At 44.3% G+C, this 26132-nt stretch overlaps 1 protein-coding gene across 5 annotated transcripts in view; it reads right to left on the bottom strand.

Moving 5' to 3' along the window:
- Positions 1–26132, bottom strand: part of DEPDC4 (DEP domain containing 4) — a 67229-nt gene that overhangs the window by 24952 nt on the left and 16145 nt on the right. For 3 of the 5 annotated variants that reach the window (XM_073556876.1, XM_073556873.1, XM_073556874.1), the window contains exons 7-8: positions 25311–25436; positions 15757–15835 (exon numbers count right to left, since the gene is read on the bottom strand). In XM_073556876.1, the coding sequence (XP_073412977.1) occupies positions 15757–15835; positions 25311–25436 (205 nt within the window). The remainder of the gene's footprint in view (positions 1–15756; positions 15836–25310; positions 25437–26132) is intronic. The other 2 variants (XM_073556875.1, XM_073556877.1) reach the window with 1 other exon arrangement.

The raw sequence follows: 26132 nt of genomic DNA, 5'->3' as shown, positions 1-26132 counted from the left end.
TTTGCCTCCTTCCTGATTTCCTATTTGTTTGCATGTTTGTTCAACTTAAATTTTTCAGATCACCAAGCAGATGTGTTAACTTTGCCTAATATTTACAAGTAACTACAAAATGCAATTTTTAATTGAAGGTCTTTATTAAGGGAAAAGAAATCCAAACCTCCAGGGCCCTGTGTGAAAAGGTCATTGCCCTCTACACCTAAAAACTGGTTGGGCCTCCCTTAGCAGCACCAACTGCAATCAAGAGTTTCCAATAACTGGCAATGAGTATTTTACAACACTCTGGAGGAATTTTGGACACCAAAAAAAACAAACAAACAAACAAAAAAAAACACGACAGCACCTCCGAAAATTCATATATTGATCTAATGCCGCTAGGTAAAATATATATTACCGAACATGAGGTTCTTAGTTTAACATTCTTCTCAGACTGTATGAAACCCACTGCCACGTCACGGCGAACCTCTCAGTGGGTCCTTATCGCCTTAACAGAGCAGAGTCGTTCGCTGAGCACCGCCGCAGCGACAATGCACCAGGAGGGCGAACAGCCTGATGCCTCACAGCGCCCATGCCGTAAGACTGAGTCCCCTCCAGACCGCTCCACCCCACAAGCACAAAACCACAGGTACAATTGCCACCACACAGCAGAAACCAGGAAAAATTTTGGCCCACTCATCTTTGCAAGATTGTTGTAATTCAGCCACATTTGAGGGTTTCCCAAGCATCTCAATCGGATTAAGGCCAGGACTTGACTAGGCCACTCCAAAGTCATAATTTGTTTTTCTTAAGCCATTCAGAGGTGGACTTGTTGGTGTGTTTTGAATCATTGTCCTGCTGCATAACCCAAGTGCGCATCAGCCTGATATCACAAATAGATGGCCGGAAATTCTCCTTCAGGATTTTTTGGTAGACAGCAGAATTCACAGTTCCATTTATCACACCAAAACAGTCCCAGATCATTACATTACGACCACCATATTTTACTGTTGGTATGATGTTCCTTTTCTGAAATGCTATGTTACTTCTACACCAGATACAGTGCCTTGCGAAAGTATTTGGCCCTCTGGAACTTTTCAACCTTTTCCCACATATCATGCTTCAAACATAAAGATACCAAATGTAAATTTTTGGTGAAGAATAAACAACAAGTGGGACACAATTGTGAAGTTGAATGAAATTTATTGGTTATTTTAAATTTTTGTGGAAATTCAAAAACTGAAAAGTGGGCCGTGCAATATTATTCGTACCCTTTAACTTAATAGTTTGTTGCGCCACCTTTTGCTGCAATTACAGCTGCAAGTCGCTTGGGGTATGTCTATCAGTTTTGTACATCGAGAGACTGAAATTCATGCCCATTCTTCCTTGGCAAACAGCTCGAGCTCAGTGAGGTTTGATAGAGATCGTTTGTGAACCGCAGTTTTCAGCTCTTTCCACAGATTCTCGATTGGATTCAGGTCTGGACTTTGACTTGGCCTTTCTAACACCTGGATACGTTTATTTGTGAACCATTCCATTGTAGATTTTGCTTTATGTTTGGGATCATTGTCTTGTTGGAAGACAAATCTCCGTACCAGTCTCAGGTCTTTTGCAGACTCCAACAGGTTTTCTTCAAGAATGGTCCTGTATTTGGCTCCATCCATCTTCCCATCAATTTTAACCATCTTCCCTGTCCCTGCTTTAGAAAAGCAGGCCCAAACCATGATGCTGCCACCATCATGATTAACAGTGGGGATGGTGAGTTCAGGGTGATGAGCTGTGTTGCCTTTACGCCAAACAGTTTGATTTTGGTTTCATCTGACCAGAGCACCTTCTTCCACATGTTTGGTGTGTCTCCCAGGTGGCTTGTTGCAAACTTTAAACGATTTATGGGTATGTTTGAGAAATGGCTTTCTTCTTGCCACTCTTCCATAAAGGCCAAATTTGTGCAGTGTACGACTGATTGCTGTCCTATGGACAGACTGTCCCACCTCAGCTGTAGATCTCTGCAGTTCACCTAGAGTGATCATGGGCCTCTTGGCTGCACCTCTGATTAGTCTTCTTGTTTGAGATGAAAGTTTAGAGGGACGGCCAGGTCTTGGTAGATTTGCAGTGGTATGATACTCCTTCCATTTCAATATGATCGCTTGCACAGAGCTCCTTGGGATGTTTAAAGTTTTGGAAATCATTTTGTATCCAAATCCAGCTTTAAACTTCTCCACAACAGTATCAAGGACCTGCCTGTTGTGTTCCTTAGTCTTCATGATGCTCTCTGTGCTTTAAACAGAACCCTGAGACTATCACAGAGCAGTTGCATTTATACGGAGACTTGATTACACACAGGTGGATTATATTTATCATCATTAGTCATTTAGGACAACATTGGATCATTCAGAGATCCACAATGAACTTCTGCAGTGAGTTTGCTGCACTGAAAGTAAAGGGGCCGAATAATATTGCACACCCCACTTTTCAGTATTTGAATTTCCACAAAAATTTAAAATAACCAATAAATTTGGTTCAGCTTCACAATTGTGTCCCACTTGTTGATTCTTCACAAAAATTTACACTTGGTATCTTTATGTTTGAAACATATGTGGGAAAAGGTTGAACTGTACAATGGGACATAAACCGTCCAAAAAGTTCAACTTTTGCCTCGTCAGTCCAGAGTATTCTCCCAAAAGTCTTGGGGATCATCAAGACATTTCCTGGCAAAACTGAGAAGAGCCTTTTGTGTTCTTATTGCTCAAAGTCCCAAAGCTTGAGAAATGGGTTTATAACCTTTTCTAGACTGATAGATCTCAATTACTTTGTCATTTCTTCCAGAATGTCTTTGGATCGATGCATGATGTTTAGCTTTTGAGTATCTTTTAGTCTTTCACTTTGTCAGGCAGATCCTATTTAAGTGATGTCTTGATTGAGAACAGGTGTGGCTAGGGAATTTGAACTCAGCTTCCCAAAGATGTGATAAACCACAGTTACCGTATTTCTCAGACAATAAGACACACTTTTTTCCCTCAAAAAATGTGGAGGAAAATGGGGGGGGGTGCGTCTTTTAGCCTCGATATACCGGCTGTGGCTGTGGTGTGGGAGTTACATCGGCGAAGCACAGAAGCAGTAACCACCTGCTGCGGCTAACTCCTGTACCCGCTGCTAAAGAGAAATGAATGTTCACAGCATTCAACGCCCATGGGCGTTCATGAATATTAATTTCTCTTTAGCATCCTGTTATGATTTGTCCCCATTCCCTTCCTGGTATGCTTGGCCAAATCGTTATCCTGGTATGATTGGCCCCCAAACCAAACCATAACACTTACCTTCCCAGCGCTCCCTCGCAGCATCTTGTTCCAAACTGCTTTATGATGTAAGCAGCGCATGGCAGGGCGTCATGTGCTGCTTGCAAGCCGAAGAGCAGCTGCCGGAATACTCACTGCTCTGAACGCCGGGACTGTGTGCACGCAGAGCAGTGAGTAATAATTGCTTTTCAGTAGCGCGCACAGTGTAAGCCGGAGCCTTCCTGCAGCTGCCGGGCAGTCACGTGTGGCACTACTAAAGGTAATGAATATTCACTGCATTCCACACTCATTTCTGTTCAAAACAGCTGACATGTGCCAGGAAAGATGTGAGCTCACTGCCAGAGCAACATCAAAGGGAGGGATTCCGACGTGGGCGTACTATCATGCCCATGTCGGAAAGGGATTAATATTTAAAATTTGTTTTGTGATCTGAAAACATTTAAATGGAACAAATATGCAAAAGAAATCAGGAAATCAGAAAGGGGCACACACTTTTACACACAACTGTACATATATACTACGGGCGGCTTCTCTTCCTCTTCATGTTGACAGGGCGCTACTGCTGACATTACACACAGTATATAGTTTAGGGATTTGCTCTGATAGGTAATGGCAGGGCTGCAGTAACGAGGCAACACACAGGCTTAAAGTCCAATTTCAGTGGTTTAATGTCATGTTGCAAACAGCCGGTTAACAGAAAGTAAGGAAAAACATAAATGTACTCCAGCTTGGAGAACTACTGGTCCCAGACTCATCCCTTGCACGGGACGGGCTTAACTAAGCAGCTGCCAGGTCCGCGGCATCCCCCAGGTGCCATTCCCAGGGTTGTTGAGAGTCTTGCTGCTATAGTCCTGCAGCACGGGGATCCTGTATACAAGTTCAGGCCAAGTCCAGCCAAGTTCCTGTAACTTCCAGACACACACTCACCATGTGCCAAACACCAACCTCCATAACATAACCTCTCCCACAAGTGAGGTAGACATCACATGGGCTGATCACGTGACCAAGACATCATCACAGGTCCTGTCTTTAGGGAAAAACTCGGCCAAACATTAATCTGCTGGGAGAAATGTATATATATATATTCGTGGTCAACCCCTTGAAAGGTTACATGCACTTACGCAAATGTTTTCTGAGTGGGCAGGCTTTTTTTTTTTTGGTGTGAGGTTTGCCTTAACTTTGACGTAGTTCAGCAGTCCCCAACCTTTGCAGGCCTATGATTTGTGGCACATGGCTGTCCAACAGACCTGGTGTTAATGCATCAAGCTGTCAAACAGCTATGAAGAGAAGGTCTTCAGATGGACACTTTTGTGAGTAGCTAAGCAAAAAAAAAAGATCAGATATGAATGTGCTTATGCTGGTGGGAGAAAAGGGTGGTAAAAATAAGGTAAGAGAGAGACGGGTTGATATTCAAAATACCAGGTCTCTAAACCTTTTTAAAGGGAATCTGTCACCCCTTTTTTGAGATATAATGATATCATTCAATTGTGTGTCACATAAGGATTCTCTTAGTACTTTTGCTTCCCCCTGACAATGCACCTTTCATATATCGGTTCAGATGTATGTAAACTGCCGCTGTCCGGTCCGCTGGGCGGGGCTTATTCACCTGCCCCCCCTCCCTGTCTTGCTCTACGCATTTCTTCTTGTGTAAAGCAAGACAGGGAGGGGGGAGCAGTTGAATAAGCCCCGCCCATCGGACCGGACCGTGGCAGTTTACATACATCTGAACCGATATAAAAAAGGTATTTATGCATGAAAGGTGCGGGGTCAGGGGGAAGCAAAAGTACTAAGAGAATCCTTATGTGACACACAATGGAATGATATCATTATATGATATCTCAAAAAAAAAAAAAAGGGGTGACAGATTCCCTTTAATGAATTAGAAACCACCATGGTTACTTACCGGTAGCCGTTTTTTCCGGAACCCATGACAGCACCACATGAGAGAGGGATCCGCCCCGCCAGGACAGGAACCTACTGAGACATAAGGGGCGGCACCTCTCCCCCGCTTCAGTTGGGTTACAGAGCATTGAGAGGACTTCCCGGTTAGTTACATGTTTATCCAACACCACAACACTCAAAACACCCTACTAATTGTGCACACCATACAGTGAAAAAGGGGGGGAATGTACGGGTGCTGTCATGGGTTCCGGAAAAACCGGCTACCGGTAAGTAACCATGGTGGTTTTCCCTTCACCCATGACAGCACCACATGAGAGATTTTTGGAGACTTCGAAACACCTTAGGGAGGGACCACCGCTTGCAGCACCCTTCTACCAAAGGTTAAGTCAGCAGAGGAGGATAGATTTAATCTATAGTGCTTAAAGAAGGTTGAAGGTGAGGCCCAGGTAGCGGCCTTACAAATTTGTTCGATTGATACCTCTGCCTTTTCAGCCCAGGAGGTCGCCACGGCTCTGGTGGAATGAGCCTTGATGCCGTCAGGAATCGGGATACCACTAGCTGAATAGGCTACACTAATGGCTTCCCTGATCCATCTAGCAATAGTCCCTTTTGAAACCCCATAGCCTTTCCTGGCACCCTGAAAAGCTACGAATAGGGACTGTGACCTCCTCCACTGGCTAGTGGCAGATATATATTCTACAAGAGCTCTTTTAACATCCAGACTATGGAATTTTTCCTCCCCCAGATTTTTTGGATTTTCGCAAAAGGATGGAAGAACAATTTCCTGACCCCGATGGAAATCTGACACTACCTTGGGCAGATAACTGGGGTCTGTTCTTAACACTACCCTATCCTGAAAGACTTGCGTATAAGGAGGATTTACTGAGAGAGCCTGTAAGTCGCTTATCCTGCGGGCTGATGTGAGGGCTACTAACAGGATCGTTTTTAGGGTCAAAAACTTTAGGGGTAGCTGATGTAATGGCTCATACGGTTCTTTTGTAAGGGCTTCTAACACCAGGTTTAAATCCCAGGGGGCTATTCTAGGTATTGGAATAGGTCTAGCTCTATGGCAGGATTTAATAAATCTGGCTATCCACCTATCTGATGCCAGTTTGCAATTGTAGAGCGCCCCTAGTGCCGACACCTGAACCTTAAGTGTGTTTACTGCTAACCCCATCTGCAACCCAGATTGTAAGAACTCTAGGATGTCACTAATCGGAGGTTCTTTCCCTAACGGCTTACCCAAGAACTGTAGGAACTTATCCCATGTTCTGCCGTAGATGTTAGTAGTCACCGGTTTCCTGCTTTTTTGCAGAGTGGCCACCAGCCCAGGGGAGAACCCCCTATCTATTAAAAGCGACCTTTCAAATTCCACGCCATCAGATGGAATCCTTTGACCTGAGCGTGTAATATTGGACCCTGAACTAGTAGGTCCGGGATTTCTGGCAGAACCCAAGGATCGGAGAGGGACATCTTCCGTAGCAGAGCGAACCAGGGCCTTTTTGGCCAAAATGGAGCTATTAGAATCACCCTGGCTTGATCGTTTCTGATTTTTCTTACCACAGTCGGGATCAGAGCTACTGGGGGGAACGCGTAAGTCAGTTTGAAGTTCCACTGGATGTGCAATGAGTCCACTGCCCATGGGTTTTCCCTTGGGTTTAGAGAGCAGAACCTTTCTGTTTGCCTGTTGTGCTTGTTTGCAAAGAGGTCTATCACCGGTTCCCCCCAAAGCTGAATTAACTTTTGAAAAATGGATCGGTTTAGTGCCCATTCTCCTTGCCTCAGGGTATTGCGACTCAGGAAATCTGCCTCTATGTTTTCTGCCCCTTTTATGTGTAGGGCTGTCACGGAGTGTAGGTGATCCTCTGCCCTGCTCAGAATGTTTGTTGCTGCTTCCATTAAGGAGTGTGATCTTGTCCCTCCTTGGTGGTTGATGTATGCCACTGCTACCTTGTTGTCTGACATGATGCGTACATCTTGACCCTGGAGTAGCGGAATGAAGTGGTTTAGGGCCTTGCCCACTGCCCACAGTTCTCTCAGGTTGGAGGATGCCTTCCTTTCTTGAGGTGTCCAGGCCCTGACCTATGAGGCCCCTTAGGTGTGCCCCCCACCCCGAGGAGCTTGCATCTGTTAAAATTATATCTGTCGCCTGTCTGTCCCATGGTATTCCTAAGGTCAGATTTGTCTCGTTCAACCACCAGTTGAGAGAGTCTCTGGTTTTTAAGGAAAGCTCCAGCTTTCCTTCCAAACGCCCTCTTAGCGATCTTTGTGCTCTTAGTATCTCCCTCTGGAGTTGCCGGGTGTGAAACTGAGCCCACCTGACCGCTGGAATACAGGATGTTAGGGTACCTAGCAGGGACATTGCTTTTCTTAATGTCATACATGGTTGGTTTCGGCCCGCCAAGGCCAGATTTTGCACCTTCTCTATCTTGGACTCTGGGAGCAGACACTCTTGCCTTTCTGAGTCCAGTATAAATCCTAGGAAGGTCTGTTTCTTTAGGGGTTGTAATTTTGATTTTTTGAAATTGACTATCCACCCTAACTCTTGCAAGGTGTTGATCACCTGAGTCAGCTGTGCTGTACAGTGGTCCTCTGAACTGCCCACTATAAGAAAATCGTCCAGGTATGGTATTATGACCGTATCGTGAATCCGGAGAAAGGCTGTCACTTCCGCTATGACCTTGGTGAAGACCCTCGGGGCTATGGATATGCCAAACGGAAGAGCCCTGAACTGAAAGTGCCTTAGTGTGCCCTGAATATAAAGCGCTACCCTCAGGTATTTCTGGTAATCTGGATGGATAGGGATGTGGTAATACGCATCCTTTAAATCGACTACGGCCATGAAGCAATCTTGATGTAGCAGCTTCACTGCCGTAGTTACTGATTCCATCTTGAAGGTCGGGTTCTTTATCCATAGATTGAGGCGTCTGAGATTTATGATTGTCCTGAATGACTGATCCGGTTTTTTTATTAGGAAAAGGGGCGAATAAAACCCCTTTCCTTCCTGTAAGCGTGGCACCTCGGACAGTACCCGCTTGTCTATCAGGCTCAGGATTTCTGTTTCTAAGGCCAGTTGTTCTTCGGTCATCTTCCTGATAGGTGTGATGACGACCACGGATTTTGGCTGACGAATAAAGGGGATTTTCAGGCCTTCTTTTAGGATGCTCAGAATCCAGGTGTTGGAGGAGATCTTTTCCCAGGCCTGGAAAAAGAGTGCCAATCTCGCTCCTACTGGAATACTGGCGTCACTGTGGTGACTTTTTGGAGGTGGAGGTGCCTCCACCAAACATAAACCCTGATTCTTTCTTCTTTTTATCCTCCCATCTTCTCCTGTCAGCGGGAGGACGTCCTCTATTGAATCTTCCCCTCCGAAAGGGCTGTCTCCTCTGATCCATAGGGAATCTGGGGAAGCCTTTTTTCTTATCGCCTGCTTTCTCCAGAATATCGTCCAAGTTTTTGCCGAACAGGAATCGGCCATCGCAGGGGAGAGAGCACAATTTGGCCTTGGACTGAAGGTCACCCGGACAGCCTTTAAGCCATAACGCGCGTCTAGCAGCATTTGATAGTGACGCTGCTCTGGCTGTTAATCGCATAGAGTCCGCCGAGGTATCTGCCAGAAAAGCCGCTGCCCCGTGCAAGAGATACATGTCTGATAAGATCTTCTCTCTTGGGACCCTTGACGCCAGCTTCTCTTCTAACTGCTGCAGCCAGATCATGAGGGAGCGTGCCGTGCAGGTGCCCGCTATCGCCGGCTTAAGACCTCCTGCTGTTGCTTCCCATGCGTGCCTCAAATATGAGTCCGCTTTTTTGTCTAGCGGGTCTCTAAGAACCCCTGCGTCTTCCAAGGGCAGGGCCGACCTTTTGGAAGACCTGGACACCGCTGCATCTATTTTTGGGACTTTGTCCCATATTTCCGTATCCTTGTATTCAAAGGGGTATCGCCTCTTAGAAGCGGATGGAAGGGCCCCCGATTTTTCAGGCTTTTTCCACTCCTTCTCAATAAGCGCCTGGATTTTCGCGTTTACTGGAAAGGTTCGTTTTTTCCTCTCCTGAAGCCCCCCAAACATGACGTCCTCTAGGGTTTTGGCCGCCCTTTCTTCCTGTAGGCCCATTGTGGTTCTAATGGCCTTTAGGAGGGCATCTGTATCTTCTACAGGGAAACATGGCTTACCCCCTGTGTCACTATCTGAGGAGTCTGAGGAGGATGATTTTTCCGCCTGAGATGATACTGATGCGGAATCTGAGGGGGAACTAGGGAAATCCTTCCTGCTTTTTTTCCCTTTTTTCAATAAGGACTTAATTGAGCCTTCCATTTCTGACCTGAGGGCAGATATTAGATTGGCTGCGAAACTAGGCGCTTCCTCCGCCATAGTTCGCTGAATGCACGAAGCACAGAGATCTTTTTGCCAGTCTCTTGCTAGGGGAGATTTACATATAGCACAATCCCTATTGTTCTTCTTGCTTCCTGCTTTTCTGGGCCTTTCCTACAGGGTGAAGCATACAATAGAAAAACCCCCTATTAATATACTGCTGACATTCACGAAGATCACTCACCACCCGTAATCAAGGGTACCGGATTTGGAGGCTGCGTCGGAGCACCTGACCCGCGCTCTTTGGACCTTGAGGAGTGCCCCGACCTGCGGCTGGGGCGACTGCTGCTTGAATGGCTTCCATGCTTTCTGCCAGAGGGCTGTGAGGGAGGCAGGGACGCTGAACGTTCCTGCTCGGACTCCATCTTGCACCGCCGATCTACCGCTGTCTTCCCCTTTTAATTTGCATGCCTCCGCCTGGTGAGCGTCTTCCTCCCCTCCCCCCTGCGACCGCCGGCCCAGCGCTTCAGAAAGCCGGCCGGCGTCGCACCCGGCGCCATTACACCGTCGCCTTCTGCTGACGTCAGCCGGCGCACCCAGCATTCCAAGCGCCGCTGACGTCAGCGGCCGGAAGACGCCAGCGTCTCTCCCCTGCCACGGGGATCGAGATGCGGCGTGCGCGAGGGGAGGGCGGCGCGGTGGGGGCTTCCCGGAGCCACCGGGATCCCATCCACGCCCGCACGAACCCGGAGCCCCAGGGACCCCGGGGACTGCGCTTCCAGGACCCGACGGCCGGCGCTACAGGTAAGCTACCTGTTCTTCCCGCGCCGGGACGGGCCTGGGTCTTCTTTCTCTTCGCCCATGACAGGCACCGCCACAGTGGGATTCCTTCCAGGACAGGAACCCAACTGAAGCGGGGGAGAGGTGCCGCCCCTTATGTCTCAGTAGGTTCCTGTCCTGGCGGGGCGGATCCCTCTCTCATGTGGTGCTGTCATGGGTGAAGGGAAAATGTACCTTTGGGCAAAGTGTCTAAATTCGCTCTCTCTAAGACAGGGGTCCCCAACCACTGGTCCGCGGCCCAGCACCGGGCCGCTGCAGTGCCCTTGCCGGTCCGCGGACACAAGGGGAGCCGGTGGCGGTGCAGCAGCTGATACTCACCTAGCCGCGGTCCCTGTCGGCACGGCGGCTTCATCCAGCGCTGAGCGGTCAAGTGTACCGCTCATTTAAGGTCATGAATATGGACGCCACTCCTCTCCCATAGGCGTGGCATCCATATTCATAGACCTTAATGAGCGGTAGCACGTGACCGCTCCGCACAGGAGCTGAAGCGCCATGAGATGCAGGGAGGGAAGTTCAGCGATGTGAGGGTAAGTATGATGGGGGAGAATGGGGGAGCCGAGCAGAGCCATATATACAAGGGAGGGAGAGTGGGAGCGGAGCCATATATACAAGGGAGGGAGAGTGGGAGCGGAGCCATATATACAAGGGAGGGAGAGTGGGAGCGGAGCTTATATTATATATATATATATACATACACACACACACACATATACACAGTATATATATATATATATATATGAGAGTGGGAGCGGAGCCATATATACAAGGGAGGGAGAGTGGGAGCGGAGCCATATATACAAGGGAGGGAGAGTGGGAGCGGAGCCATATATACAAGGGAGTGAGAGTGGAGCCATATATATATATATATACACATACACACATATACATATGAGGGAGAGTGGGAGCGGAGATATATATATATATATATATATATATATATATATATATATATATATATATGAGGGAGAGTGGGAGCGGAGCCATATTTTATATATATATATATATATATATATGAGAGTGGGAGCGGAGCCATATATACAAGGGAGGGAGAGTGGGAGCGGAGTCATATATACAAGGGAGGGACAGTGGGAGCGGAGCTATATATATATATATATATATACACTCACTGGCCACTTTATTAGGTACACCTGTCCAACTGTGTGTTAAGACTTAATTTCTAATCAGCCAATCACATGGCGGCAACTCAGTGCATTTAGGCATGTAGACATGGTCAAGACAATCTCCTGCAGTTCAAACCGAGCATCAGTATGGGGAAGAAAGGTGATTTGAGTGCCTTTGAACGTGGCATGATTGTTGGTGCCAGAAGGGCTGGTCTGAGTATTTCAGAAACTGCTGATCTACTGGGATTTTCACGCACAACCATCTCTAGGGTTTACAGAGAATGGTCCGAAAAAGAAAAAAAAAAAACCAGTGAGCGGCAGTTCTGTGGCCGGAAATGCCTTGTTGATGCCAGAGGTCAGAGGAGAATGGGCATACTGGTTCGAGCTGATAGAAAGGCAACAGTGACTCAAATTGCCACCCGTTACAACCAAGGTAGGCAGAAGAGCATCTCTGAACGCACAGTGCGTCGAACTTTGAGGCAGATGGGCTACAGCAGCAGAAGACCACACTGGGTACCACTCCTCTCAGCTAAGAACAGGCATCTGATGGCTACTTTCAGCAGGATAATGCGCCATGTCATAAAGCTCGATTCATCTCAGATTGGTTTCTTGAACATGACAATGAGTTCACTGTACTCAAATGGCCTCCTCAGTCACCAGATCTCAATCCAATAGAGCATCTTTGGGATGTGGTGGAACGGGAGATTCGCATCAGGGATGTGCAGCCGACAAATCTGCGCCAACTGTGTGATGCCATCATGTCAATATGGTCCAAAATCTCTGAGGAATGCTTCCAGCACCTTGTTGAATCTCTGCCACGAAGAATTGAGGCAGTTCTGAAGGCAAAAGGGGGTCCAACCCGTTACTAGCATGGTGTACCTAATAAAGTGGCCAGTGAGTGTATATATATATATATATATATATATATATATATATATATAATGGGAGCGGAGCCATATATACAAGGGAGGGAGAGTGGAAGCAGAGTCATATATACAAGGGAGGGAGAGTGGGAGCGGAGCCATTCCTACAGGATGGGACAGGGGAGCCATGTATACAGAATGGGAGGATGGGGGCAGAGCCATGTATACAGGATGGGAGAGTGGGAGCAGAGCAAAGTATACAAGGATGGGACAGGGGAGCCATGCATACAACAGGGGGAGCCACACAGAGCTGGACAGGACGGGGGGAACCACACATACATTTTCTGATGATTAGAAAATAATCAGCATGTAGAGTACTCCAGTACAATTTTTCTTAAGTGCTCAATGCTCCATTTCCTTGTAGGTTCCAATCATCATTAGCAGTGACGGTCATCAGTAGAAGTAGCCCAGTGCTCCCACTGAAACAGAAACACGCCAGGTGCTCCCACTCATTCAAAACCTATGGCGAGTTGAGTCACATTATAAATGCTATAATTAAAAGGTTGGGGACCACTGCTCTAAGACATGTCCGAGGAAGGAGCATGCCCCTGAAACATCACAGCTAACATATTTTTGCACACTGAACTTGCAAGTGTCTGTATGGATCAGATGGAAATATATTGCTAAAAGAGGATATGAGCACATGGAGTGAATAGTTCTCATATATTATCTTTACATCTATAGCTGTCATTGAAGGATGTGCAATATGATTTGTATCTGGCGTTAAAGTTGAAACCAATAGATAAGTATACTGCCTATAAGGGAGTGGGGCTCAATTGTTGGAGTGGGAAAGGTTTGGCTGTCTTTAGAAATTAGAAAGGGAGACTATTTGGCTCGCCGCCATCTCTCAGAGCTGAATGTGGCTCTCAAGGTGAGAAAGGTTGGGGACCACTCGTGTAGAGGGAAAGGACTATTGCTGATCCTTCTTTCCCTATTTAGAATTTCTCCTGTTACCACCAATTTTTTGAAGACTAAAGAGATTTCTGAACATTTAGAGAAACTTCACCGTGAATGGTCAATTACAGGCTGCACTAGGGCAAGAAAGATGTCACTTTCCTCTAAAAATATATTAAAATATCTTCATATATTCAAATTTATCAATTCATTTCACCTTGGCAGTAAGAAAGCAAAGGTCGGATACATCAATCTAAAGAATTAGACCTATATGTTACCTCCAGGGAACATAAAAAAACTGACCGTCATATCCAAACATAAATTAGGTCTGAACAGGTGCTTAACTAGAGTCACCAACTCATATACAAACAAACAAAAAGCAGCACTCTATAGCGCTATAGCATGCAAATAGTTGGCGACTCTAGGTAAGCACCTGTTCAGACCAAATTTATGTTTGGATGTGACGGTCAGTTTTTTGATATTTACACTCACTGGCCACTTTATTAGGTACACCATGCTAGTAACGGGTTGGACCCCCTTTTGCCTTCAGAACTGCCTCAATTCTTCGTGGCAGAGATTCAACAAGGTGCTGGAAGCATTCCTCAGAGATTTTGGACCATATTGACATGATGGCATCACACAGTTGGCGCAGATTTGTCGGCTGCACATCCCTGATGCGAATCTCCCGTTCCACCACATCCCAAAGATGCTCTATTGGATTGAGATCTGGTGACTGAGGAGGCCATTTGAGTACAGTGAACTCATTGTCATGTTCAAGAAACCAATCTGAGATGATTCGAGCTTTATGACATGGCGCATTATCCTGCTGAAAGTAGCCATCAGATGTTGGGTACATTGTGGTCATAAAGGGATGGACATGGTCAGCAACAATACTCAGGTAGGCTGTGGCGTTGCAACGATGATCAATTGGTACCAAGGGGCCCAAAGAGTGCCAAGAAAAAATTCCCCACACCATGACACCACCACCACCAGCCTGAACCGTTGATACAAGGCTGGATGGATCCATGCTTTCATGTTGTTTACGCCAAATTCTGACCCTACCATCCGAATGTCGCAGCAGAAATCGAGACTCATCAGACCAGGCAACGTTTTTCCAATCTTCTACTGTCCAATTTCGATGAGCTTGTGCAAATTGTAGCCTCAGTTTCCTGTTCTTAGCTGAGAGGAGTGGTACCCAGTGTGGTCTTCTGCTGCTGTAGCCCATCTGCCTCAAAGTTCGACGCACTGTGCGTTCAGAGATGCTCTTCTGCCTACCTTGGTTGTAACGGGTGGCAATTTGAGTCACTGTTGCCTTTCTATCAGCTCGAACCAGTATGCCCATTCTCCTCTGACCTCTGGCATCAACAAGGCATTTCCGGCCTCAGAACTGCCGCTCACTGGATTTTTTTTCTTTTTCGGACCATTCTCTGTAAACCCTAGAGATGGTTGTGCGTGAAAATCCCAGTAGATCAGCAGTTTCTGAAATACTCAGACCAGCCCTTCTGGCACCAACAACCATGCCACGTTCAAAGGCACTCAAATCACCTTTCTTCCCCATACTGATGCTCGGTTTGAACTGCAGGAGATTGTCTTGACCATGTCTACATGCCTAAATGCACTGAGTTGCCGCCATGTGATTGGCTGATTAGAAATTAAGTCTTAACACACAGTTGGACAGGTGTACCTAATAAAGTGGCCAGTGAGTGTATATTAGTCTTCTGACTAAGCACTCCCCCTCTTAGCCTTAGGCGTTTTTAATTGCAGTAGGATCATACTACTCCAAAGAGACATAGACTTCAGTCTAAGAGTGGATTCATATTAGGTTCTCATAGAGGTTTAGACTTCAGAATAAGAGAGGATTGGCATTAGTTCCTGGCAACGAGAATTGCCTTATCGTGGCTGCCGGGTACACATGAATTGGCCAATTTACGCAGTAAGTATTCTCAATTTTTCATATTCCTAGTGCAGTAATGTAATTCAGTTTTCATATTTCATGTTTGCATGCTATAGCGTGCTACTTTTTGTTTGATTGTATATGAGTTGACTCTACGTAAGCACCTGGTCAGACCTAATTTATGTTTGGATGTGACGGTCAGTTTGTTGATATTTGCATTAGCCTTCTGATTGAGCACTCAGAATCTTAGCCTCAGGAGTTTTTAAATTGCAGTAAGATCCTACCCCTCCATACAGATATAGACTTTAGTCTGAGAGGATTCACATTAGGTTCCCATAGAGATTTAGACTTCAGACTGAGAGAATCGCCTTATCGTGTCTGCCGGGTACACATGAATTGGCCAATTTATGCGCTAAGCATTCTCAATTTTTCATAATTCTAGTGCAGTAATGCAATTTAGTTTTCATACTTCATATTTACATGCCATAGTGCTAAAACAGAGTGCTGCTTCTTGTTTGATTGTAAAATGCCAGGGAGACTTGTATCATTAATACAATTTACTTTATCCTTTAACGCCTTTGTAACTAGCTAATAAACAAATACCTGAAAGGTCATCTGGGTCTCCTCCATTCTGCAGGCTCCTTAGCTTCGTGCTTACAAGGTCAAGTAGCTCCATGGGTGTCTGCATCACATTATTAAAAATAAATAAATATGCACTTTCAATGGTATAGCAGTGCCGCACAATATACAGTGCCTTGCGAAAGTATTCGGCCCCCTGGAACTTTTAAACCTTTTCCCACATAGCATGCTTCTAACATAAAGATACCAAATGTAAATTTTTGGTGAAGAATCAACAAGTGGGACACAATTGTGAAGTTGAACAAAATTTATTGATTATTTTAAATTTTTGTGGAAATCCAAAAACTGAAAAGTGGGGCGTGCAATATTATTCAGCCCCTTTACTTTCAGTGCAGCAAACTCACTCCAGAAGTTCATTGTGAATCTCTGAATGATCCAATGTTGTCCTAAATGACTAATGATGATAAATATAATCCACCCGTGTGTAATCAAGTCTCCGTATAAATGCACCTGCTCTGTGATAGTCTAAGGGTTCTGTTTGAAGCACAGAGAGCATCATGAAGATCAAGGAACACAACAGGCAGGTCCATGATACTATTGTTGAGAAGTTTAAAGCTGGATTTGGATACAAAATGATTTCCAAAACTTTAAACATCCCAAGGAGCACTGTGCAAGCGATCATATTGAAATGGAAGGAGTATCATACCACTGCAAATCTACCAAGACCCGGCCGTCCCTCTAAACTTTCATCTCAAACAAGGAGAAGACTGATCAGAGATGCAGACAAGAGGCCCATGATCACTCTGGATGAACTGCAGAGATCTACAGCTGAGGTGGGACAGTCTGTCCATAGGGCAACAATCAGTCATACACTGCACAAATCTGGCCTTTATGGAAGAGTGGCAAGAAGAAAGCCTTTTCTCAAAGATATCCATAAAAAGTGTCGTTTAAAGTTGTCAACAAGCCACCTGGGAGACACCAAACATGTGGAAGAAGGTGCTCTGGTCAGATGAAACCAAAATCAAACTTTTTGGCAACAATGCCAAACGATATGTTTGGCGTAAAGGCAACACAGCTAATCACCCTGAACACACCATCCCCACTGTCAAACATGGTGGTGACAGCATCATGGTTTGGGCCTGCTTTTCTTCAGCAGGTACAGGGAAGATGGTTAAAATTGATGGGAAGATGGATGGAGCCAAATACAGGACCATTCTTGAAGAAAACCTGTTGGAGTCTGCAAAAGACCTGAGACTGGTACGGAGATTTGTCTTCCAACAAGACAATGATCCCAAACATAAAGCAAAATCTACAATGGAATGGTTCACAAATAAACGTATCCAGGTGTTAGAAAGGCCAAGTCAAAGTCCAGACCTGAATCCAATCAAGAATCTGTGGAAAGAGCTGAAAACTGCTGTTCACAAACGATCTCCATCAAACCTCACTGAGCTCGAGCTGTTTGCCAAGGAAGAATGGGCAAGAATTTCAGTCTCTCGATGTACAAAACTGATAGAGACATACACCAAGCGACTTGCAGCTGTAATCGCAGCAAAAGGTGGCGCAACAAAGTATTAAGATAAAGGGGCCGAATAATATTGCACGCCCCACTTTTCAGTTTTTGAATTTCCGCAAAAATTTAAAATAACCAAGAAATTTCGTTCAACTTCACAATTGTGTTCCACTTGTTGATTCTTTACCAAAAATTTACATTTGCTATCTTTATGTTTGAAGCATGATATGTGGGAAAAGGTTATAAAGTTCCAGGGGGCCGAATATTTTTGCAAGGCACTGTAGCCTTCTTAACGTCCTGCTAGAAGAAAACATTCACGCAATCCTTTAACCCCTTAACCCCCAAGGGTGGTTTGCACGTTCATGACCGGGCCAATTTTTACAATTCTCACCACTGTCCCTTTATGAGGTAATAACTCTGGAACGCTTTCATGGATCCCGGTGATTCTGACAATGTTTTCTCGTGAAAAAACCAAGAGAGCAAAAGGAATTTGACCCTAAAAATTAACTTTTATTCCAATATTAAAAACCTGGATAGTACCAATATAGGGAGCAGGGTACATAATATTTTGAACATACAAATTGTGCAATATATCAGGGCACTACACTCGCCCTAATAAGCCCTAGTGCGTCCCTTCCTTGCCGCGGAGGTTGGCACCCTAATATATGCGATATGGCGCCCCCGCTCAACGTCGGTGACCCTAATAGCACCCTGTACAACCCTAGTCGACGAAGAGGATACACAAAAAAACACAAACACACACAAATCCCGAAAAAAATGACCCCTAGTGGAGAGACCATGTATTGTCTCTAGGAGTACACCTAATCTTAACACAGAGTGGAGGGTATATATCCACCCTAATATCTCGTAGTAAAAAATGCTTATGGTTGCAGCTCAATTAGAACCTTATCTCGTAGGAAAAAATGCCAAATGCTGCATAGATGACAGACTGTAGCTTTCTAAAAAAGCGTTTACACATAGCAATAATGCATAGATTAAATCCAACAGGAGTTCATCAGGAAAACATATTTGCTGATCTAGCGTGTCCAAGGGACATAATAGTCCTCAAAAATCACAATAGACACAATAATCTCTTTTATAAACAAGTATGGCAAAAAGCACCATTAAATTCATTCATGGGATGACCCAATTACCCAATAAACAAATTGATCATTCGGCTGGGGTGATGAGACCCCTTGCGCTCTTTTGCCCCTGATGAACCCTCAACATCTAAGAGGGGGAAACGCGTCGGGCTGGGCTCGTTATCATCTGATGGCTGATAAGTATTTTTTGAATTTTTTTATGCTGACAGACTGATGGATGGCAATTTGTTTATTGGGTAATTGGGTCATCCCATGAATGAATTTAATGGTGCTTTTTGCCATACTTGTTTATAAAAGATTATTGTGTCTATTGTGATTTTTGAGGACTATTATGTCCCTTGGACACGCTAGATCAGCAAATATGTTTTCCTGATGAACTCCTGTTGGATTTAATCTATGCATTATTGCTATGTGTAAACGCTTTTTTAGAAAGCTACAGTCTGTCATCTATGCAGCATTTGGCATTTTTTCCTACGAGATAAGGTTCTAATTGAGCTGCAACCATAAGCATTTTTTACTATGAGATATTAGGGTGGATATATACCCTCCACTCTGTGTTAAGATTAGGTGTACTCCTAGAGACAGTACATGGTCTCTCCACTAGGGGTCATTTTTTTCGGGATTTGTGTGTGTTTGTGTTTTTTTGTGTATCCTCTTCGTCGACTAGGGTTGTACAGGGTGCTATTAGGGTCACCGACGTTGAGCGGGGGCGCCATATCGCATATATTAGGGTGCCAACCTCCGCGGCAAGGAAGGGACGCACTAGGGCTTATTAGGGCGAGTGTAGTGCCCTGATATATTGCACAATTTGTATGTTCAAAATATTATGTACCCTGCTCCCTATATTGGTACTATCCAGGTTTTTAATATTGGAATAAAAGTTAATTTTTAGGGTCAAATTCCTTTTGCTCTCTTGGTTTTTTCAGAATATTTGATCCAATAATCTTTTGAGGTTTTTAATGTTTTCTCGTGACATATTGTTCTTCATGGTAGTGGTAAAATTTCATTCATATAACTTGCGTTTATTTGTGAAAAAAACGGAAATTTGGCGAAAATTTCGCAATTTTCCAACTTTGAATTTTTATGCTCTTAAATCACAGAGATACGGCACACAAAAAACTTAATAAGTAACATTTCCCACATGTTTACTTTACATCAGCACAATTTTGGAACCCAAATTTTTTTTCTTAGGAAGTTATAAGGGTTAAAAGTTGACCAGCGATTTCTCATTTTTGCAACACCATTTTATTTTTACGGACCACATCACATTTGAAGTCACTTTGAGGGGTCTATATGATAGAAAATACCCAAAAGTGACACCATTCTAAAAACTGCACCCCTTAAGGTGCTCAAAACCACATTCAAACATTCAAGAAGTGCTTCACAGGAATTTTTTGAATATTTAAAAAAAAAAAAAAAAAGAACATTTAACTTTTTCACAAAAAAAATACTTCAGGTTCAATTTTTTGTATTTTACCAAGGGTAACAGGAGAAGTTGGACTGCAAAAGTTATTGTGCAGTTTGTCCTGAGTACGCTGATACCTGATATGTGGGGGGAGGGGGGGGGGACCACTGTTTCGGCGCATGACAGAGCTCAGAAGGGAAGGAGCGCCGTTTGACTTTTTCAATGCAAAATTGGCTAGAATTCAGATCGGACGCCATGTCACGTTTGGAGAGCCCCTGATGTGCCTAAACAGTGGAAAACCCCACAAGTGACCCCATTTTGGAAACTAGACCCCCCAAGGAACTTATCTAGATGTGTGGTGAGAACTTTGAACCACCAAGGGCTTCACAGAAGTTTATAACATACAGCGGTACAATTAAAAATCATATTTTTCCACAAAAATGATCTTTTCACCCCCAATTTTTATTTTCCCAAGAGTAACAGGACCCAAAAAGTTATTGTGCAATTTGTCCTGAGTACGCTGATACCCCATATGTGGGTGTAAACAAAAAAATCTTTTTTTTTTTTTCCACAAAAATGATATTTTTGCCCCCAATTTTTTATTTTCCTAAGTCTAAGTGCACACGTACCGGAAATCTCGCGGAAATTACCGCGAGAATTCCGGAATTCCAGTCCGCGGGAAAATCGCATTTTAAATTTCTGCGATTTTCCCGCGGAAAAACTAGCATTTTGCAAGCGTATTTAGCTTGCAAAATGCTAGCGTTCTCCAAGCGATCTGTAGCATCGCTTGGAGAACTGATTGACAGGTTGGTCACACTCGTCAAACATAGTGTTTAACAAGTGTGACCAACTTTTTACTACTGAGGCCGCCTATGCGGCATCAATAGTAAAAGATAGAATGTAAAAAAAAAAAAAAAAAAATAGTGTTATTCTTACCCTCCGACGTCCCGCGCATCCGTTCCCAGTAATCCTTTGCGAAAATGTCCGCGATGACGTCAGTTCTCGCGGGATCGCGACGTCTCGCGGTAATTCGCGATGACGTCGCGCGAATGACCGCGAGACTTCGCGATCCCGCGAGAACGGACGCCATCGCGGGCATTTTCGCAAAGGACTACTGGGAACGAGAGCGTGAAGAGAAGCAGGAAGACTGCGCGGGACGTCGGAGGGTGAGAATAACAATATATTTTATTTTTAAATTCTAATTTTTGCAGGGATATGGTACCCAAAGCCCGGAGGACAGTCTCCTCTCCTCCGGACCGTGGGTACCATCCGCAAATGTTCTGCTTACTTTCCGCATGGTGTGCACAGCCACATGCGGAAAGTAAGCGGAACAATGCATTCCTATGGGTGCGGGATCGCCGCGATTCCGCAAATTAATGAGCATGCTGCGGTTTTTACCGCGAAGCGATTCCGCCGCGGTAAAAACCGCAGCATTAGTACAGCATTGCGGAATCCCATAGGAATGCATGGGATGCTTATTTTTCGCGGCAAAATCGCGCGGTTAAAACCGCCGCGGAAACGCGAAAAAAAACGCCACGTGTGAACTCAGCCTAAGGGTAACAGGAGACATTGGACCCCAAAAGTTGTTTGGCAATTTGTCCTGAGTAGTCTGATACCCAATATGTGGGGGTAAAACACTGTTTGGGCGCATGGCAGAGCTTGGAAGGGAAGGAGCACCATTTGACTTTTTCAATGCAGAATTGGCTGGAATTGAGATCAGACGCCATGTTGCATTTGGAGAGCACCTGATGTACCCAAACATGGAAACCCCCAATTCTAAGTCCAACCCTAACCCCAACACACCCCTAACCCTAATCGGAAAATGGAAATAAATACATTTTTTCTATTTTATTATTTTTCCCTAACTAAGGGGGTGATGACGGGGGGTTTGATTTACTATTTATGGCGGTTTTTATATTTGGCAGCTGTCACACGCTAAAAGACGCTTTTTATTGTAAAAATAGTTTTTGCATCACCACATATTGAGCGCTATAATTTTTCCATATTTTGACCCACCGAGTCATGTGAGGTCTTAGTTTTTGCGGGACAAGTTGACGCTTTTATTCGGGCACGTGACATCTTTTGATCGCTTTTTATTCCGATTTTTGGGCGCAGAATGAACAAAAAACAGCGTTTCATGAATTTCTTTTGGGGGGTGCGTTTACACCGTTCCGCGTGTGGTAAAATTGATAAAGCGGTTTTATTCTTCGGGTCAGTACGGTTACAGCGATACCTCATTTAGGTCTTTTTTTATGTTTTGGCGCTTTTATGCAATGAAAACAATTTTATATAAAAAATAATTATTTTTGCATCGCTTTATTTTGCGAGCTATAACTTTTTTATTTTTTCACTGATGACGCTTTATGGTGGCTCGTTTTTTGCGAGACAAGATCACGTTTTCAACGGTACCATGCATATTTATATGCATCTTTTTGATCGCGCATTATTGCACTTTTTGTTCGGCGGTATGATAAATTATTATTTTTTGCTTCGTTTTTTATTTTTTAAGGGGTTCGCTAAAGGGGTTAACTAATGGGACAGTTTTATAGGGCGGGTCGTTACGGATGCGGCGATACCAAATATGTGTACTTATTGTTTTTTTTTTTTTATTTCCAAAAAATGAGTTTATTAGGGTTTTTTTTTTTTTTAATTTATTTAGCGATTTTTTTTAAAATTATTTTTACACTTTTTTTTTTAACTTTATTACATTGTCCCAGGTGGGACATCACTGTCCTGTGACAGATCGCCGATCTGTCACATCACAGATCACTGACAGATCAGCGATCTCTCACAGGCACTGCACAAGGCTTCCTCCTTGCCTGCGCTTTGCAGGCATGAGGAAGTCAGCTCCCTGCAGGCCCCCGAAGGTCCCCGTCGCCATCTTGGATTCGGGGACCTGCAGGGATGGAGCCCCCCGCAGCAGCGCTGCACATTGCGCTGCTGTGGGGGGCTCAGGGAAGCACAGAGGGAGCCCCCTCCCTGCCGATACTTCCCTTTAACCCCCGGTACACCGCGATCGTGTTTGATCGCGGTGTGCAAGGGGTTAAAGTGTCGGGGGCGGTCCGTGACCGCCCCTGACACATTGTGCCGGGTGTCAGCTGTGATAATCAGCTGACACCCGGCCGCGATCAGCGGCGCTCACCACGTGGGCGCAGCTGATCGCTGTGACGTACTATCCCGTCCCTGGGAATTAAGTCCCAGGGCACATGGATGGGATAGTACGTCACATGACAGAAAGGGGTTAAAAGGAGTTGTCAGAAGGTTTTGCTATGGAATCTGAGAGCAGCATGATGTAAGTACAGAGCCCGATTTCAGATTTCTGATCACTTACTGGACTGTTCGGTGCAGTTTTGATAGAAACCAAGTTTTTTCTGCTGTAGATGTAACAGTGTTCACAATGCAGAGATGTATATAACAAGTTCACATTCATGATTGGCAACTTCCTATGTACACTGTACATTTTCAGCAAGCTGCCAATCCGTGGAGGCAGGTTTACAGAGATTAGCATGACTGGCTTGCACGTAAGACCTAGTCCTCCAGTGATGATTACCTGCTAATAAAACATTGATTGTATTGAAACTACAGCAGACATCCTAAGTGGCAAATCCCTGGAATCAGCGTCTCTTGCCATAGCTTATGCTGCTTTCAGATTAAATAAATAAAATCTGCTGACAGATAGTTTTATATATAAAGATTTCTTAAAGGGTAACTATTTAAATAGGCCAAAAAAAGAGCATGGACCACACTTCCAAAAAAATCATGTGTTGATCTAATGCCGCTAGGCAAAAATATATATTACTGAACTTGAGGTTCTTAGTTTAACATTCTGATTAAACTGTATGAAACTCTCATTGGGTCCCTATCATCTTAAGGGAGCAGCGTCATGCGCTAACCACCACCGCAGTGAGAATGCACCAGCAGGGCGAGTGGCCCGATGCCTCATAGCACCCATGCTGTATTATTCAACCCCTTTCCGACATATGGCGTAATAGTACGCACATGTTGGACTCCTCCCTGTTTGGTGTGGGCTCCGGTGCCGAGCTAGCAGCTTTACGGGCATATGAGAGCTGATCTACACAGCTGACATATGTCCGCAACAGCAGCGGTTGGAATCGCGATCCACCTGCGACTATTAACTAGTTAAATGCCGCTGTTAATATCCAACAGCGTCATTTAGCTTGCGTTTACAGAAAGTGCGTCACTAATGCCACCCATCAGTGACCACATTACATGATCGCTGGTCACCCATTGGTCGGCATGACAACCAGAGGTCTGCAACAGACCTCTATGGTTGTCATTGCCAGATTGCTATGAGCACCGCCCCGTGGTGGGCGCTTATAGTAAGTGAGCATTTCTGCTACACACAGGGGGATCTGATCATCGTTTGTGTATAGCAGAGGCGATCAAAGTATTGCAGCTTCTAGTCTCCCGTGTAGTGAAAAGCTAAAAAAAAAAAAAAAAAAAAAAAAGTTTAAAAACATGAAAAAAATATGAATATTCCAAATCACCCCCCTTTCAAAATAAAACAATAAAAGAAAAATCAAATATACACATATTTGGTATCGCTATGTTCAGAATCACCCGATCAATATAAAAAAAAAAAATTAACCTGAATGCTAAACGGCGTAATGAGAAAAAAAAGTAAAAACGTCAGAATTATGGTTTTTTGGTCGCTGCTACTTTGCAATAAAATGCAATACTAGGCGATCAAAAGATTGTATCTGTACCAAAATGGTATCAATAAATATGTCAGCTAGGCGTGCAAAAAATAAGCCCACACCCAACCCGAGATCACGAAAAATGGAGATGCTATAGGTCTCGGAAAATGGTGTTTTTTGTTTTTTTTTAACAAATTTTGGAATTTTTCACGTCTTAACCCCTTTCCAATGTTGGGCGTAATAGTACGCCCACGTGGTAATCCCTCCCTTTGATGTGGGCTCTGGCGGTGAGCCCACATCTTTCCCGGGTTTAACGCGCGCTGTGTTCCGGGACATAGTTCACCGGCGCATGCGCACTAATGCTTTTTGGCTTTGTCCGTAATTGGGCAAAGGATACTGGCTGTGCGCGACTCCAGATTGCAATGCGCAGGCGCGCAATATGGAGGCCAAGTACGGAAATTCCCTGAAATATTGTGGACAGTGGCAAAAGAGGGGTGGAGGAAAGGACCCGAAACAATGCCCATCGGACCGGACCAAAATCATTTAAATACCGTACCAAAATGAGGTGAAAGATTAACTTTAAAGAGGGTTTTCCCAATGAACAAAGTACATTGATTTCCACAATTGGATGAGTTAAAAAAACAAAATGTCCCTGTTCTGATAATCTTATAAATGTGCCCCTGCTGTGTAATTTAATAACAAGCAGCAAAAGCTTTACGGTACCTTACAGAAAACACCCGCTGCGATCTCACGCTGTCCTGGTTGTATACTTTTGCTTGCACCCCCCGTCAGTAGCGCGCCTCTAAACCATGCGGCTACATAAAACTAACAACTTGTCCACTATAAACAGATCTGGTTTTGTAACGAAGGCCTAAAACGCACAATCCTAAATTCAGACTTACCTTGAAGAGGTCACTTGAATGATCCAGTAGAAACATAGTGAATTGTTCACTTTGACCTCTTGATACTGTGGGGTTGTGAACTATGACTTTTGTGAATGTTTTTAACACCATTACTTTGTTATCAAGCTGGATAAGAAAAAAAAAAAGTGACTAGATTTGCAATAAAACATATAGGCTTTTTTATCATACACATTTAAAAAAATGAAAAATGACTGTAAGACTACAGTATATTCACATGTCCAGCAGTGATATGTTAGAACAGATCCAGCAGAAATCCATTGGCAATAAAGTAGTGCAGACACAACTTTTTAATCCATTTTTAAATAACTGATCTCTACTGGTACCGTTTTTATAACATTGAAGTCTATGAAAAATGGATCCGTTAATCAGTCATCCGTTTCTTTTTTTCATTTGTAACGGATCTGTTACTGGATCCAGTAAGCAAAAAATAAAAAAACAGATCGGTTACAAATGAAAGGAAATTGGAAGCCTGATTAACATATTTTCCATGTAGAGATCAGTTATTTAACAATGGTTTAAAAAGTTGTGTCTGCACTACTTTATTGCCAATGGATTGCTGCTGGATCTGTTCTAACAAATCACTGCTGGACATGTGAACATAACCTCAGAGAAATTGTCTTGACATTCTGATCATTAAATATCACTTTAGCACACACCTAAAAAGGTATTACTCTTCATAATAGCAGCTCTGGCAAGTTTTCGGTTTGGATTGATGATAAATTTTTAAATCTGACCACTGGGCCCTCAATCGCTAGATCTAGGTACTTTCACCACTGATAGAATGGAGTGGCAGCGTGCATG

Source organism: Dendrobates tinctorius, unplaced genomic scaffold, assembly GCF_039654945.1.
Source record: "Dendrobates tinctorius isolate UK_male_01 unplaced genomic scaffold, ASM3965494v1 ptg000241l, whole genome shotgun sequence".
Lineage (NCBI taxonomy): Eukaryota > Metazoa > Chordata > Amphibia > Anura > Dendrobatidae > Dendrobates > Dendrobates tinctorius.
This window is presented reverse-complemented; position numbering and strand designations above follow the sequence as displayed.